The sequence below is a fragment of the Ochotona princeps genome, chromosome 5 (genome assembly GCF_030435755.1).
Source record: "Ochotona princeps isolate mOchPri1 chromosome 5, mOchPri1.hap1, whole genome shotgun sequence".
In the NCBI taxonomy this organism is placed as follows: Eukaryota; Metazoa; Chordata; class Mammalia; order Lagomorpha; family Ochotonidae; genus Ochotona; species Ochotona princeps.
In genome coordinates this window covers 94,995,770-95,013,604 of record NC_080836.1, presented here as the reverse complement: position 1 = coordinate 95,013,604, position 17,835 = coordinate 94,995,770, and the positions used below count along the sequence as shown (strand labels likewise).

At 45.3% G+C, this 17,835-nt stretch overlaps 1 protein-coding gene across 1 annotated transcript in view; it reads left to right on the top strand.

The window, feature by feature from the left end:
• The window catches only part of FARSB (phenylalanyl-tRNA synthetase subunit beta), an 84,765-nt gene extending 68,284 nt beyond the window's left edge, over positions 1–16,481 (top strand). Inside the window, exon 17 of the mRNA XM_058665067.1 lies at positions 16,224–16,481. Coding sequence (XP_058521050.1) covers positions 16,224–16,375 — 152 coding nt within the window. The 3' untranslated portion in view covers positions 16,376–16,481. The remainder of the gene's footprint in view (positions 1–16,223) is intronic.
• Positions 16,482–17,835: the final 1,354 nt, after the last annotated feature.

Sequence of the window (17,835 nt, the reverse complement as noted above, 5' to 3'; positions counted from 1 at the left end):
GTCCTCACTCAGTTCCAGTCAGACACTGCAGTATTCATCCCAGTGTTCTCCTGGTCCGGGTTTGCTCCTCTCTTCTGTAACAGTGAGAAACCCAGGCAGCCATCACTGCTATTTGCTCCTGGGTCTGAGCTCCTGTTACCTGCTTTCCTCCTGCATGTGCGCCCTGCTTCTTTCTGTGGGAATAGAACTGTCCGTGGGACTGTGCCCTGTGGACTCCCTGCTTTCTTGGGCAGAGAGCCCCAGCTGGCTTTCTCCCTGATCTGAGACGTGTGGAGTCACCGTCTCGGTCATCCTCTGGATCAGAACCTCTGCCCTGCCCAGGCCCTTTAGAGTGAAATTATCCTGGAAGACCAGAGGGAACATGTTCTGTCCTAAGTCTTTGGCTGCAGAGTTGGGTATTTAGCCTATCAGTTAAGACACTTGAATCTCAATATCTAGTGAAAAATAATTTACTCTTCGAGTGCTTCTTCGTATTGCATCTCATATTTTTGTGAATCTGTCCCAAAGAAACACTGGTCAAAGTACCAGATAACAGGGGTGGACTTAGGATGCTGCTGGGATGCCAACAGCTTTAAATTCAGTTGAAACAGTTAAGGTGCTGCTGGGGACACCTGCTTCCTTTATCTGAGTGCCAGACTTCAATTCCTGGCTCCAGCTCCAGGCTCCAGGTTTCTGACCGTGCAGACTCACCTACCCAAATTCAAGACCTGGGTTATGTCCCCAGCTCCTGGCCCTGGTCTGACTCTGACCTCCGCCACTGAGGACACTGGGGAATGAGCCAGAGAGTGAGAGTTATCCAAGTTTCAGTGTCTTGCAAATTAAAATGAAAAACCTTTTGTCAGAGGAGTCTTACTATAATTAATGGAAGAAAATGGTTGTATATAGTGGGCTTTTGGGCTCATCTATAGGTGCTACCTATATGGAACCAGATGTGTCATCTAGTGGTTCTGGTTCCTTTTAAGGAGAAATCAAATTTAGCTCACAGTTCAGGTGTTATGGTTGCTGGTCATTACTGAACAAGTCATTGTTTCTGGGACACTTTGGTGTGTAAACTTCAGAAATTCCTTTCCTTATTTATAAGGTAAATATATTGAATGAATGTGGGTACTTCCAGTTTGTATTAGGACTTGAAGATGTATATGTATTGCCTGCTTTCTAACAAATTTACATTATTATAATTTGCTTGCTCTGTTTCTCAAAAAAAAATCAGAATAAAATGCCAGTAGCCTTACTAACTGTGTGGTTACAGAAAACTGTTGCCATTTATCTTCTCTAACTACTCCGATATTTCAGGGTCAGTCTGTGTCTAGATACCCCTAAATCTACATCTTGTACCCCCTTGTATCTACGTCTATAGATACAAGGTATGCTAGGGACATCTGAGCTTTCAGCTCTTCATCTTCCGTGCCTTTCCCCGCTCCCACTGCACGTTATGATTCTGGTCAGCTTTCCGCTCGCCCTTTCTCGCTCTCTTCCAGGTGAACACTCCTGCGTTTACGCTCCCCCTGCTCCTCTTCCAGCCCAGGACACGATCCTCTCCACACTGTTGCACAGCTTGCTTAGCTCTCTGCCCTAGAGAGCATTCTTACGCAGCATAAGGAGAGCTTCTCCTTGGGACAACTCAGATGTTTCCAGTTCTCTAGTTGTTTCAGCTCATTCCCTATGGATAAATACCAGGCTCTTTCCAGTCAGGCCATTACAAGTGGTGCTACAGTCAGATGGCCCTGGGCGTGTTATTTGGTGTTTTTGCCAGTATTCCTTTGGGACAGATTCCTAAACTATGGGATTATTGAGGCAAGGGGTAAATTCATTTATCACTAGAGGCTGCCTGCCATCCCTCCCTGGGACTTTTCTGGTCTGGTATTGTACAAATTCAGTAGCCACAGAGCATGGGTTACATTTTTCTGAAACTTACCTGTTTTTTGCCAGTCTTTCAGGTGGTAATGGCATTTTCCTAGTTTTAATTGGCTCTTTGTTTTAATATTTATTTTTATTGGAAAGGCAGATTTACAGAAAGAAGGATCTTCCTTCTGCTGGTTCACTTCCTAGGTGGCCACAACAGCCGGAGCTGAGCCAATCTGAAGCCAGGAGCCTCTTCTGGGTCTCCCACACAGGCACCCCAAGGCTTTGGGCCGACCTCAGCTGTTTTTCCAGGCCAGAAGCAGGGAGCTGGATGGGAAGTGGCGCAGCCAGGACAGAAGCAGCAGCCATCCCGGCATGTTCAAGGCGAGGATTTAGCCACTGGGCCTTCGGCTCTTTATTTAAGCAGGGACAAGCAAGCATGCACACGTTTTAGAGCACTGGTTTTTCTCCAAACCTCCTGCCGCGTAACTTTTTCAGTAGGTGTTTGGGCAGTGCTTTAGCCATCACTCCGCTTCCCAGGAGGTTCTTCAGTGGGAATGTGGAGCGGAAGTGGGAGCAGCAGCCCAGGCACTCCAATGTGCAGTGCTGTGGTCTGAAGCTGCTCATTGTTTGAAAGGCAGAGAGAGACACAGAGTGGAGAAATTAGAAAGTTTTTACAAGCAGTTTTTCGACAGACATTTTCCCAGTATTTTTTTTAACAAGTGAGAATCTAGAAACTTGTAGGGATTTTTGGAAATGTTGTATTACATAATCTGCTTTGTTTGAAATTAGAAATGTGTATTTTGCTGAGGACTTTTTGGGCTGCGAGCATTCAGAGGTTTCATCAATCCTCCACTAGCTCATCTGGCTTCTGTGCAGCTTCGTTCCTCTGAGGGTGCCGTTCTGACCCATAGTACACTTTGGAAAAGCTCCTTCCTGCTCTTAGCTAACCTGCTTAAATATTACTACACATATACCCACTGCAGGAATCCAGCAGGCTGATGTTCATGTAAAGTAGTGTCAAGACTACATTTATAACTGAGAAGAGGTCCCAGCTGTGGTGATTTTTGATTTTGCCTTATGCTCTTACTGAATTACTGTGGCTTCACCATGAGGCATTTGAGAAATCGGTGCTGTCATTCACTTAGCTGACTTGGCCAACCTGTCGTCCCTCCTGGAAATTCTGGGGATTGCCTGCTGGCATGCATGCCCTGTGAGTCAGAACATCACCTGCTGGCACACGTGCCCTGTGGGTCAGAACGTTACCTGCTGGCACACGTGCCCTGTGGGTCAGAACGTTACCTGCTGGCACATGTGCCCTGTGGGTCAGAACATTGCCTGCTGGCACACGTGCCCTGTGGGTCAGAACATCGCCTGCTGGCACATGTGCCCTGTGGGTCAGAACATCACCTGCTGGCACACGTGTCCTGTGGGTCAGAACATTGCCTGGTGGCACGTGTGCCCTGTGGGTCAGAACATCACCTGCTGGCACACGTGCCCTGTGGGTCAGAACATCACCTGCTGGCACATGTGCCCTGTGGGTCAGAACATCACCTGCTGGCACACGTGCCCTGTGGGTCAGAACATCACCTGCTGGCACGTGTACCCTGTGGGTCAGAACATTACCTGCTGGCACATGTGCCCTGTGGGTCAGAACATCACCTGCTGGCACACGTGCCCTGTGGGTCAGAACATTGCCTGCTGGCATGCATACCCTGTGGGTCAGAACATCACCTGCTGGCACACGTGCCCTATGGGTCAGAACATTAGCTGCTATATGCATACCCTGTGGGTCAGAACATTACCTGCTGGCACACATGCCCTATGGGTCAGAACACGGTCTCCAGGGAGGCGCCTGTCTTCAGATGCCCTGGTTCTCCCTGTTTAGCAGCTTTCTGTTTCTCGGTTATTCTTTTTGCTCCTCTCCTGTCTCATTTTGCCTGCTGAGGCACTCCTCCCTGGCACTCACTTCTAGTCACTGTCTTAATCCCTAAAGACACTACTTTGTGAATTGCATTCTGAACACAGATTTCGTGTGGGAGTTATTTTCTCTGTCTGCTTTGAGGAATTTTTTTCTTGTCAGTTGGTAGTTGGTACCACATGGGGAAAGTTGTTTATCTGTACCATACAAAATAAGGGATCAGGGCACTCCCACAGGAAGTCTGTGGTTGGTTGGCCGTAATACTACAGCTAGTCCATTGTTTAATGACTGCACTTTTGGAAAACAGAAATGATCCCCAAAAAGCAAAGTCATATATGCAATGTATATTCTTACACAAGTCCTGTTTATAATAGTGACTAATTGGAAACAACTCTAAAAATGCTCAAAGAATAAGTTTGCCAACTATAATATAAAAATGGTACGTGATAAAAATATCTTTAGATGTGTGAATATAGATGTTTAAAAAGCAAATTCCAAGCTGCTATTGATACTAATTTTAATGATAGGAAAGAATACATGAGCGTCAAGCATGGCTTAGTAAGCGTAGCAGGTCGCTGCGGGTCTGTGTGCCAGGTTAGCTGAGAGAGCAAGGGTTTAGTCCCTCAGCCTGTTTCTCTGTCTGTAGAATGAGAATGACAGAATGTCCTGTCTACACCGTGGGCTTGCTGCTGGGAGAAGCAAAGGAAAGAATCTCCGAAAGCGTTTGGAATGAGTAGGTCACTCCTAAGTAGCCTTGGGAGGGACAGTAAGTCTGCATTCTCTAAGTGGCATCGGTCAAAAGTTGCAGCTTGGGGTTCAAGAGACCCAGAGTCCATCCTTAGCGCCATTGTCTGCTTGTGTGGCTTTCTTAATCTGGTTGTTATCCATATTCTCATGTGAAATGGAGAATGGACAGGATCTCCTTTAAGGTTATTTCTGCTTTAAAAAGTCTGCCGGAGTTTAAATTTTGAAGCAGTGTCTGCTAAGCATTCTAACATAACCCTTCTTTTTTACTGCCTTTGTAGATGCTGTTGCTATAGTTTTATTTATCTACCAGATAACTGTAGTCTTCTTCCAAGAATCTGGATTTTATTCCTTAAGGGTGCCAGGGCTGTATGAGATTGTAAAAATTCATAGTCCTGTGTTCCGTGGATTTTGTTGCTATTAGGTGGTGGTAATATTGCAGAGCATATCTGAGAATGTCCTAGTGTTAGGGTCATGAATTGTCAGTCGTCTTTTAGGTTTTGCTTTTATTGATTTAATTTTAAATTAGAAGAAGTTCGCAAACATAAAGTGGACAGCTTGGCCAAAAGCTTAGCGCATTTGCTGTGAGCCTTAAGTGCCTGTGGGTCACACCCAGGGAGGGTGTTCCAGCGGCCCCCTTTCCCCTCCAGCTTACTCTGCAGCCTATCCTGTTGCTCCCCCCAGGCAAGCGTCCTAATCTTGTGTTTCGCTTTTTCCCATCTGCAGCCTGGCTGTCCCACAGAGGACTTGGCCAGAGCTGCGCTGACACCAGTTTTCAGCCTTTTTCTGCAGGTGGGAGTTGAAAGCAAGGTAATGTGTTTTCAGAGTTTCTTTTTTTACCTTCCCACCCTCCTTGTCAACTAAAATTTAATTCTGAAGCTCAAACACATGTATTATGATTCCAGGTTTCAAGTTACTTTTATTTCAGGTTAGCCAGAAGTCTCAATTGAGTGAATTAAAAATCCCTGGATATAGTCTCATTTCCATTCTTCCCATAGCTAATCCCGTGCTGAGTTCATCATCATCATCATCATCATCATCATCATCATTTTGCTGAGATTATGGAGGAAGCAATTTTATGCATATATTGCTTGACAAAGTTTCCTTTAAGACTTCTTAAATGAGGGACTACATAGAGAGTCATTTGTTTGCCTAGGAAGACCTATACCTTTCATTTTTAAAGTTATTGTTCTAAAGATTTCCTTGTATGTAGTTAAGAAATGTGAAAATTTGGGGTAAATCGTTAGACACTGATTTAAAAGTAAAGTTTTAGCTGGGTCATCTGTAAGCTCTTCACCATTCCTAGCCTATTTCACATTTTCAATGTGCAAGGGAGACATTATAAGACTTTAAGACTAGATTTTGGGGCCTGGTGCGATGGTTCATTGGCTAAATCTCACCTTTTATTTATTTATTTATTAAGATTTATTTTATTTTTATTGCAAAGTCAGCTATACAGAGAAGAGGAGAGACAGAGAGGAAGATCTTCCGTCCGATGATTCACTCCCCAAGTGGCCGCAATGACCGGTGCTGTGCCGATCCGAAGCCGGGAACCAGGAACTTCCTCCAGGTCTCCCACGTGGATGCAGGGTCCCAAGGCTTGGGTGCAGGGTCCCAAGGCTTTGGGCTGTCCTCGACTGCTTTCCCAGGCCACAAGCAGGGAGCTGGATGGGAAGTGGAGCCACCGGGATTAGATCCCATAGGGGATCCCGGTGTATTCAAGGTGAGGACTTTAACCACTAGGCCACCATGCCAGACCCAATCCTCACCTTTTAAATGCTGGGATACCATATGGTTGCTGGATCATGTTCCAGGCTGCTGCATTTTCTATCCTGCTACCTACTTATGGCCTGGGAAAGCAGTGGAGGATGATTCAAAGCCTTGGGACCCTGCACCCTCACAGGAGACCCGGAAGAGGCGTCTGGCTTTGGATCAGCTCAGCTCTGGCCATGGTAGCCATTTGGGGAGTGAGCCAGCAGGTGGAGGATCTTTCTTTCTCTTCTCTGTAAATCTGATGTGCCACTCCAAAACAGACAGACAAATACTTAAAAAAAAAAAAGGTTTTACATTGTCCTACGTTTTCCATTTAGTCATTTAGTATTTTCCCTGCTAATCCTTAAATTTTTTGTAAGAAATACTAGAAAGTGACATCCATAAAAAAAAAAGTAATGCATTCCTCTGTGAAAATTAAGACTGAGTTTATTATATCAAAATATTTAGTTTTAGGAGATTATGGTGATTTTTATAAAAGAAGATTCTGTATTGGAGACATTTCTCCAGGAGCTAGATTGTCCAGGCCTGCTTGATGGTTTTAGAATGGTCCCGTGGTTTCTGCCCTCATTTGCAGAGTTTGCGATGCCCTGCCTGCTGGAGTGTTGCTCTGACACGGCTCCCTCTCCGAGCTCGGTGCTGTGGGGTTAAGTAGGTACTTGTTCTCTCAGCACTCGTGGCCTTTTGCTTCAAGAGTTAATGATGTCTGCAGGTGTGTGGGGATTAGCACTGTAAAGTTGTATGAGGGAGTTTTCTTTCTTTTGATCTTCAGAAAGGGATGAAAGATGACCATTAAATTTAAGGGATTAGGTCTCCACTCTTCACAGACTTGAGGTACCAATAAATATTTCACTTCAGATGCAAGGAGAAGAATTGTATACATCTGGGGGAAAACGGGTGTTTTATATTACCAGTTGGAAGTTATTCACTCTCGACTTACAAGTTAAATGATCTTTGCATAGTCGTTTTCTCTCAACCTGGTGTAGAAATATCTGAAAAGGAAATTTTTGTGTTTGTATCTTGGTAGTGAAGTTTTTTGTCCTGTATTCCTAAGCCTTTTATAAGTTAACATCTTTCCTATGTTCCTTGCTTTCCCTATTCAGGAATGTGTGTGGTTCCATTTGTGTAATTTCACTGTTGCCCTCAAAAAACTGCTGATCCTAAGTTTGAGAAGCAATACCTTTCAAAATGATCCCATGTTCACATGCTTGATATGTGCATGCTTGGTTTCATTAGCCCTGCAGTTTCATTGTCTTCCTTTCAAATCAGCATTGTTTAGAAAAGGAATGTGATGTTGATGAGCTGGCAGTCAAGGTGGACAATTACTGTTAGTGCATTCTCAGGAAACGGGGGGGGGGGGGGGACACTGGGAGGAAGTCTCAGGCACTCAGGAGAGATGGGGTCAGCGCCACTCCACTCCTTTCCCTGTTGTCTGCTCTGTCAGTTTAACTCCAGAATGGAACATGGAGAATGTTTCCTGTGTGTCCTAAGTAGAGTGAAATGCTTTGAGCACAAACCAAACCCAGAATAAATGATTTTTCCTCCCTGCATCACACATGACATAATCAGCTATTTAGAACACATTTAGAATACATCCATTCAGCCCCAGTGACTCACAGTATCTATATAGTTCTACATTTTGTGTTTTGATTCTGAAAGCTCACAAGTGATACTTTTCTGTCAGTTGCTGTTACACATGAGATACAGTCCTTTTCCAATGTTCTTTGTTCCCTACTTATTTCTTACCTTTTTATTGTAGAAAATTAGAATGATGGTTGTAAACTGTTAATGTTATACTAGTGATGTGAAGAAGGGAAAAGTAAATTGTGTGAGTACATACAATGAGATGGGTCACAGGAAGTACACACTGCGTGAGCTGACGGTGGCCGGTGGCAGAGTGCTGGGTGAGAGCTGAAGAGCCTGGTGCTTGATGGCACTGCCCAGTGCTTTCAGGTCAGGGGCCTGCTCAGTTACCACCTGCTTCCGATGCTTCATAAAAGTATAGGGATGACTCTGTGCACTGCTTATCCAAACTATGGGCCTATAATATTACTCTAAAAAAAGAAACTGTGAAAGGTGTTTGGCAACGAGCAAGAAAGGGACCTCACAAACTCTTTGATGGTCAATTAACCAGAAAATGTGCTAACGACTGGGTGCTGTGCTGGATTATGGGCCCAGGAATTACCCCCGAAGTCCTCAGAGTGGTCCTGCTCTTTGAGCACAGACACAATTATAGACCGCAGGGAGATGCTACAAAAGCTTTAATTAAGGGATTTATTTACACCCCACTGAGTTTTGGAAATTAAATTCGTATTTGGGCTTAACTGGTTTTTCTTTGGTCTGAATTTCCACATATATTTCAACAGAGAACACTTTTTTCCAAACCTGTTTTCTCTTGGAAGCCATCTTACTGTGATGGGTCACGGGGAAGGTGAGAGTAATCAGTAAGGAATGAGGGAAAGTGATCTGAGAGCCTGGATGGTGCAGCCTTTGGGGCTTGGGTTGGAAATTGAAGGGTTTTTTTTTTTTTATTGTATTGTTGTTGACAATCTTTACATAGTTAATCACGGTTAAAAAAAAAAAGGTTCAGGGGGTATAGGGTAGTGGGCAACACCATTATGTCCATATTGTTTCCATCATGTATCTGAGATAAAGGGGAGATAATGAGGGAGAAGCCCCACCCGGTTTCCCACCCACCCCAAGTCCCGGATGTGGGGCATGCTCTGAGATCCTTGCTCAAGTGGTTTTAATAAGTCTCCAGTTATGAATTGCTGCCAGTTTTGCTCGATGAGGTCATCCACTGATTGATATGGTCCATCATAGGGCCACCGTTTGCCCCATATTTCGCTGCCAACATATAGCTGAGGTGGTTGATTGAGTTGTTCTTTCTTCTGTCTTTTCTTGGTTAGAGTTCTGAGTCCAGCAGTTCGATTGGGGAGATCTCCAAAGAAACTTTGAGGTATTCCCAGACCAGATTCTTGTATGTTCTAGCAAGCACAGGGCCCGGCACAGGTCCATCACCACGATCAGCTGGTGGTTTCAATTGCTGGGTTGGTTCTGGTTTCAGTCCCGAGTTGCACTGGAACCAGTGGGTGTTGCAGTCCAGCCTGGTTCTGCCCAGCACATACTCGGCCCTTGCATCAACCAGTGGGAGCTGCAGCCTAGTACAGGTGACCCACAATAACCCCCACCAGGCCTGCCCCCTTCCCTGGTTTGCCAGTATGTGTAGCAGTAGACAGACCAGTCTGTCCCCCATCCCATTTGGCTCTTGTACTTGTCAATGGGTATTAAAGCTTAGTTCCATCTAACCAACTCAACCATCCAGTCCTCACGGATGTTGAGTGCCTCTCTGTCTAGCCACCCCAGGGCCCATCCTAGTTTTCATGCCCTCCCGCAGGAGTAGTGACCCAAAAAGGGGGAACCCACTTTTTCCCTCCCAGGTCTCTCTCAGTCCCGGTTTATGCACTCTTTAGGTGGTTCTGTGGTTTGACTTGACAGAATTAGTCCCCAGTGCCAGCTTCTGCCATCTGATGCTGCAGTTAAGCCCAAACATCCCTCACCCACTCTAATTTATGCTTATACCCGCAGGAATAATCATCCCAGCCTGGCTTTTCTCTGATCTAGTCCACATCAGGCGCACAGGTGTTGCAGCCTTGCTTAGTCTGGTCTGTCCCCATCCCAGCCCACGCTCTCCAGTGGGAGTAGCTGTCTGGCGAGGGGATCAGCCCCTTAATCTCCCTGCCAGCTCTGCCCCTCCCTTCCTGGATCTCACGTGTGCTGGTTGGGTGCTGCAGTCAAATCCAGTACAGGCAACCTCGCCCTGGCATTCCATAATGTGTACTGGTTTTGTCGTGACCAAACCCGGCTCAACCCATACTCTGTTCTGGTGTTCGGATTTGCCAGTGGATGACATGAACTGATTCAGCCTGGTCTGCCCCTGACCCATGCCAAATGTGTGCCAGTGGGAAACTTTCCATGGCCTATTCTGGGCTGTTTCCTATCATGCTTCTTGCGCTTACCTGCAGGGTATGTGTCCTGCCAGAGGAGTTGCCCAGGCTCCTCCATCAGAACCCCTCCCAATGCCAGATTTTGTGCATACCAGGGGATCCTTGAGCCAGCCCTCTCAGTTCACCTCCTGTCCTAGCAGGAACAGGGGCTTTTCCTGCCTGGCTTTCAACCCCATTCTGGTGGAAATTGAAGTTTTTATATGGAAATTGTCTCTGCTTGATATACCAGTAAACCAAAAACTGTGCGCTTAAATACACAAACAGAATTCAGATTATAGGAATCCTCCTCACAGGGCGACATGCTCATCCTTGGAACAGCATGCTGCTGTGTCTCCAAAAATGTTACTCTTTGACGTGATCAAAGCAGGTTTCTGCTACCCTCCAGGTCTGACCTTTTACAAACCAAGATCCATATTTAGTTCAGTTCCTCCACTAATTTGTGGAATGATTCCCACTGAAGGTGCATTTAACCTCACGTAAAGATCACAGCCACCTGAGTTACGAAGCTGCACTACCCTCCTTTGTCTGCAGGAGGCACTCTCCTCCTACAACTCCTGGGCCTGCTTGCTGCCTCAGTGGGTGTGTCCTCTTTGGTTAGTGAAGCAAGTGCCTGCAAAATTTGGTTTGAACCATGAAGGTTTTAAAGACTACTAGGTGGCCCCATGTTGTGCAGTAGTGGCTTAAGTTGCTACCTGCAACAGTGTCATAGGGACATCTGTTGGAGTCCCATCTGCTGCAGCTCCCTGCAAATCACATAGGAAAGTAGTGGCAAATGTCCCAAGTGCTTAGAACCCCGCACCCACCTGAGAGACCCAGAAGAAGCTCTTGGCTCCTGGCTCCTACCCGGCCCGGCCACAGCCACTGCAGCCATTTTGGAGTGAGCCACCAGATGGAAGATCTCTCTTTTTCTGTTTGTTACTCTTTCAAATAAATAAAATTAAATCTTTTTTTAAAAATAGTACTAGGAACTGTTATGCATTAGTAACTGCATATTTTCTTTGGTGTCTTTAGGTTTATGTATTTATTTGAAAGACACAGAGACAGAGAGAGAGAGACAGAGATCTTCCATTCACTGGTTCACTCCCCAAATGACCACTGTGGTCAAGACTGGGCCAGGCCACAGTCAGGAGCTCAGAATTCCATCTGAGTATCCCATATGGTTGGCAGTGACCTGGATTCTTGGGCATTATCTACTACCCTCCTAGGCTCATTGGCAGGGAGGGAAGGGGAACAGCTAAAACTTGAACCAGTGCTGCAGTGTTGGGTACCAGCACTGCCACTGAGAGCTTCACCAGCTGCGCCAGAGCCAGCTGCTCTTCTAGTGCTTGAGGTGTGTGCCTTACATGGACTCAGATGGCACATCTTGCAGGTTCCCTTGGGCACTTCTGATTGGTGGGCCCTTTTGCATTCCTCTCAGTTGGGTATGTGAAGAACGGAGTTTCCTTCTTTTTTGACATTCTGAACAGAATAGTCAATAAGAAAATCATTAGAGGTGTTTATGTCATAGTCTTACTTGGAAGGAAATGAAAGATGAAAAATGGGAAGCCCGGTTAACTAGTTTTAGATTATTAAAAAGTATAATTTTCAGCAAGGTTTCATTTATGTGAAAAGCCTACACTGGGACGTCGTGGTAACGTGGGGAGGGAAGGATGAGTATGGAATGAGAGGCAGAGGGCCCTTGGCCTGTTTTCATCCCCATGCAGTGAGGGGCTTCTCTCTCGGGTGCAGTGTGCCTTCGTGACCCAAGTGGGTCCATGTGCTAAGCATGCTTCTGACGTCTCTTTATTGTAAATACTCATTGGGATTTTTAAACAGCACATAATATGAATTTCCATTCTCTTTGCTTTTTTTTTTTCTCTTTTGAAAAGAAGATCTTTGTATTTAATGTTGTAAGTATTTTGTTCAACCAGGTAGTTACAGCTACTGAACTAGAAGCAAAGTTTGCTCCAAACTCCTAGAGAGAAATAGAACAGGTACCAAAGAATAACAGGATGTTTCCAGATTTTGTGGAAAGCAGAGCTAAAAGATAAGTTTATTTAGGTGTAAAAAAAATTTTTTTTAAATCACTTTTTTTCATAGAATGCATTTTCCATGAACTTCTTCAAGATCCTACGTGTGCAATAATTTGCTTTAAAAAATGCTGAATCAAAGTTACTTTATGAAGTAAAAATTCTAAGTTCTTATCTCTTAGGCTTTATTTTGCTAACATTACTAGAATTAGCACAGCTGGCTTAGATTCTAAAATAGTTCAGTTTTACGCTTCAGCAAAATTAATTCAATCAAATTGGAGTTGAGGTTAGATAAAAAGAAGCGTTCCTGGGCCCGGCGGCGTGGCCTAGCGGCTAAAGTCCTCGCCTTGAAAGCCCCGGGATCCCATATGGGCGCCGGTTCTAATCCCGGCAGCTCCACTTCCCATCCAGCTCCCTGCTTGTGGCCTGGGAAAGCAGTTGAGGACGGCCCAATGCATTGGGACACTGCACCCGCGTGGGAGACCCGGAAGAGGTTCCAGGTTCCCGGCTTCGGATCGGCGCGCATCGGCCCGTTGCGGCTCACTTGGGGAGTGAATCATCGGACGGAAGATCTTCCTCTCTGTCTCTCCTCTGTATATATCTGGCTGTAATAAAATGAATAAATCTTTAAAAAAAAAAAAAAAAAAAAAAGAAGCGTTCCTAAGCATAACAGGGTTATCAGGGAAGGACTAGGACATTTCCTTTCTGAGTGGCCTTTAAAAGTAGGCTGCTTTCAGGGTGGGCATTGGCATGACCATTAAGGCACAGTTTGGGATGTTTGCATTGTATTAGAGTGCCTGGGTTCAGGTGCCAGCTCCACTTCCCGCTCGATCTTTTTATTGACATGCAACCTGGGAGCCATCAGGTAACCAAATACCTCAGTACCTAGGTCCTTCCACACATGTGGGACACAGCAGGATTGAGGTCTAGTCTCCTGGATCCAACCTGGTCCAGCCCCAGCTGCCAGCTCTTGTGGCCATTTAGGAAGTGAAGCAGCAGATACACGGTCCTTGAGTATGTGTCTCTCTCTCTCCTAGGATATTGTGTTTTCCAGATACGGTAGATGTATTCAGATACAGTGGTGTATGAACAGGTGCCATGTGTAGCGATGGAGTGAGACTCTCAGGAAGCCTTCCTCTCCCACGTCTGTAATTTCTGCCCCCTCTCCCGCACCTGTTTTCCTTGGAAAGCAGAGAGACAGACAGCCATCTTTCATCCACAGGTTCACATCCGGAATGCCTGCAAAAGTCAGGGATGTGCGAGGCCAAATCCAGGATTCTAGAGCCTCATTTACATCTCCCACAAGGTGGCAGGGACCCAAGTACTTAAGCCATGGTCCATGACCTCCCAGGGTGTGTAATGCAGGAATGCCGGAGTTGGAAGCAGAGTTGGAAGTTAAACCCAGACACTCCATTGTGGGATGTGGGTATCTTGAGTAGTGTCAAACACCCTTAGCCGCTACATTTCTTTCTTTTGTATTTTTTAAGATTTGTTTATTTTTATTGGAAAGGTAGATTTACAAAGAGGACAGAGAGAAAGCTATTCCATCCTCTGGTTCACTCCCCAAATCACTGTAACAGCTTGAACTGAGCCAATCCAAATCAGGAGCTTTTTCCTGATCTCCCACATGGCTGCAGGGCCCCAAGGCTCTGGGCCATCCTCTACTGTTTTTTGAGGCTACCGGCAGGGAGCTGAATGGGAAATGAAGCAGCTGGGACACGAACCAGCGCCCATATGGGATGCCAGCACTTTTAGACAGAGAATTAGCCAGTTGAGCCATGGCACTGGGCCCACCCTTCACAATTTCCATTTTTCTTGATTATACTGCTTATCTTCCACACATATTTCATTGATTGAACATTTCCATTTTTGTTTGGGGGGGGGAGGGTCATAGTTTTGATTTTTAATAGTTAGGTTTAGGTTTTTGTTTTGATAATTTTTATCAGATCCACTAGTATCCCTGTCTCTCTAAGGTTGTGCATTATCAGTCCTGTTTGGTTTTTTCATTATTTTATTTGGTTTCCTTTCCTGTGCCTCTCCCCAAGTGTGAATTATGTCATGGAACCAGACATTGCACTTCAATGCAGTTCATTGAGATTTTTGCTTTAATAGATAATGAAGGAGAACCGTTTAGTCTGCAGGGCTATGTTACCTCATTTTAATCAGAGTGCTTTGGGATTCTATCAGAATGATGATTTAAAATGTGAGGTCTTGATCCAGAAGCATAAACAAGTAGCCATGTGCTGTTTGTAGTTCTGTGTCTCTGTGATGCTATTGGGACAGCAGCAGGTTCCCTCCTCCCCAGCGTGATTCTGTATTCCTTAATTAGGCTGACCATGAAGCCTAGCTGGCTCAGCAGTTTGCTGTCTCAGGTGGCAGGCTCGAGGCTGTGGCTCTGCTCCACTGGGTCGGTGTTGGGAAGCATTTCCAGTGAATGAGGAGCTATGGCCTGGTCCCTTTTCAAGTTGTTGGTGAAAGAAATGAGTCAGTATCTTTTCTTACGTCAGTATACAGCACTGAGAAACTCCTAAGGAGCTGGTTAATTTAGCAGATATGGGAGAAGGGCTATATTTGTTTTATTTGAGCCTCAGGAACTGTTGCTAGTTTGGTAAGTTCAGATCAGCACATTGGCATCCAGATGCAGAGAGAACTTTATGCCTGTGGTGGAGTAGATCAGGGATCCAACCCGAGTTATTTGGGACTGGTCTTTGCTGTGGCTTCACAGTGGATGCTCCCAATCGGTTTTCCAAGCCCTTTTCAGACAGGCATGTGGAGTCGTATTCTGGTAACATGGCTGGCCTCTCTTCAGACCTGTGGTCCCCATAGCCAGCTTATGGCGTTCTGCCTGGGTTATATATAAAAAGGGGAAACTGAATGACGTGGATAGTGAATAGATGGAATTTCAACTTGACCAGCAGGTATCACTATGGAAAAATCTGTTTCCAAACAGGTTCTTCCTACAAGTTCATCAGTTTTACATTCTATTCTCCTCTTTGTCTTTCTTAGGACTGGTGCCAAGAGAAGGCTGAGTTTCCCAGGGAGTTCTCCAAATTTCATCATCCCCCTTTATTTTATCCTCCCTACTTCAAAAATATAGCCAGGATTGAGCCAGTATTGTGGCTCAGTGGAGTAAGCTGCCTCTTTCACCCATGAGTACTTATTTGAGTCCCAGTTGCTCTGGGAAGGCCAAAGAAGATGGCTTAAGTACTTGGACCCTTGCCACCCCATAGATCTAGATGGAGTTCCAGATTCCTGGCTCTTTGTTTCTCTCTCTCTCTCTTCTCTCTCTCTCTCTCTCTCTCTTTTTCTCTCTCTCTGTGTGACTGAGCCTTTAAAAAAAATAAAAATATAATTATTGACAAAAGGGCTTGAGGCCAGGGTAGCATCATAGTGAGTTAAGCCATTGTCTGTGACATCAGACAGTACTGCTTGAAGTTGTGGTGCTTTGTTTCTGGGCCATTGTCCTACTGATGTGCTTGTGAGAGCAGTGGAGGATGGCTCAGGTCTCGGGTCCCTGCCACCCACTTGGGAGACCCAAATGCAGTTCCTGGCTTCTGGTTCCTGCCCGGCCCAGCCCTGACCACTGCAGTCATTTGGGGAGTTAGCCAGTGAATAAAAGAGTTCTACCTCTTAGTCTTGCTCTTTCTCCCTTTCTGTCTATGGCTTTTCCTTTGTCTCTGTAACTTTGCCTTTAAATAAATATTTTAAAAAGATACAGGGCCTTACTTCCATATTTGCCACTACTTTTGTTTCTATTCATGTTTCTAATACTAATATTGTGTTTCTCACCGAGTGTGAGGAAGCACTCTTTCATAGCCAGTGCTTTAAGGAATGGCAGTCCTTTTAAAAGTGGACTAGGGGACTTTCACTGTTAAATGTCTATTGACATTTTTGCCAGAAGATGTGTTGATTTTTCTCTCTGTTTTTCAGGTCCTGCCTTCTTCCCTGGGCGATGTGCTGAGATTTTTGCCAAGGGTCAAAGCATCGGGAAGCTTGGGGTCCTTCATCCTGATGTTATCACCAAATTTGAGTTGACCATGCCCTGCTGCTCCCTGGAAATCAATATTGAGCCCTTTTTGTGAAGATGTTATCCGTTGTGGTTATCGCTTTTCCTCCCTACCCCCTCGTGGTGTCTTTCAGCCCTCCCTTGAGAACACCTGTTTGTGTTTTAACGTTTGATAAAGTAAAGGTGTTGTCTGGCTCCCTGCATGAAGTCGGAAAATACAGCCTACTATTGGGTATCTGTGTGTGCATCTGCATTGTTGGGCCAAAGCCCTAGGGCGGGACAGAGGACCGCACTGCGGGGTACAGTGTCATTGGGCCCCTCAGCTCAGAACTTCACGCAGAAACCCATGCCTACTGCAGGATGAAACAAGATAATTGATTGGAGTATCCATCAGTTGAGTTTGAGGTAACTAAGGTTTTCAGCTGTATTCTCCACATCTAACATGTTTTCATTTGGGCAAACCAAGAAAAGAGCATTTTTAGAAAACCTTTGGCAGCACTTAAGTTGCTACTTGGGATGCTCATATCCGACACTGGAGCGCCTGGTCTGAGTCCTAGCTCTACTCCTAGTCCCAGCTTCCTGCTGACATGCACCCTGGAGGCTCAAAGACCTGGGATCCTGCCAGACCCACATTGGAGACCCAAACATCATTCCTGAATCCCACCTGGCCCAGCCCTAGCTCTCGTCCATGTTTGTGATCTGAATCAGTGAATGGGAGTTCTCTCTGTATGTCTCTCTGCCTTTCAAATAAAAAAATCAATAATAGTCTATCAATTTTGAAGTCATTTTAAAGGAAAGAAAAACCTAAAACACAAGTATTTACAGTATTTGAAGATACATGTCCTCTGTCTGTGATCCTTGGAGACAGAACATTGCAACAGATCTGCAGCGGTCCCAGTGCTGCACTTCCAATCCAGCTCCCTGTGAAGACTCCGGAAAGGCAGCGAAGAACAACCTGAGTCCTTGAATAAATATGAATAAAGTAAATAGAAATGATAAATGTAAGTAAATTATAAATAAATTAATTAAAATAACAATAAATCTTTTGTAAGAAGAAAGGATGGATCAGCACCGTGGCATAGTAGGTTAAGCCTTCCCCTGCAGCACCAGCATCCCGTATGAGAGTTAATTTGAATCCTGGCTTTTCCACTTCTGATTCATTTCCCTATTCAGGGCCTAGGAAAGCAGTGGAGGATGGCCTAAGTTCTTGGGCCCCTATGGGAGACCCAGAGGAAGTTCCTCAGCTCCAGCCGTTGCAGCCATTTGGGGAGTGAACCAACAGCAGAGGGAAGATTCTTTCCATAACTCTGCCCTTTTAAATAAAAATAAAGTATATATTTAAAAATGTATTTTTAAAGATTTATTTTTATTGGAAAAGCAGATTTACAGAGAGAAGGAGAGACAGAGAGGAAGATCTTCCATCCTCTGGTTCACTCCTCAAAAGGCCATAACAACTTGAGCTGAGCTGATCAGGAACCAGGAGCTTCTAGGTCTCCCACGCGGGTGCAGGGTCCCAAGGTTTTGGGCCATCCTCAG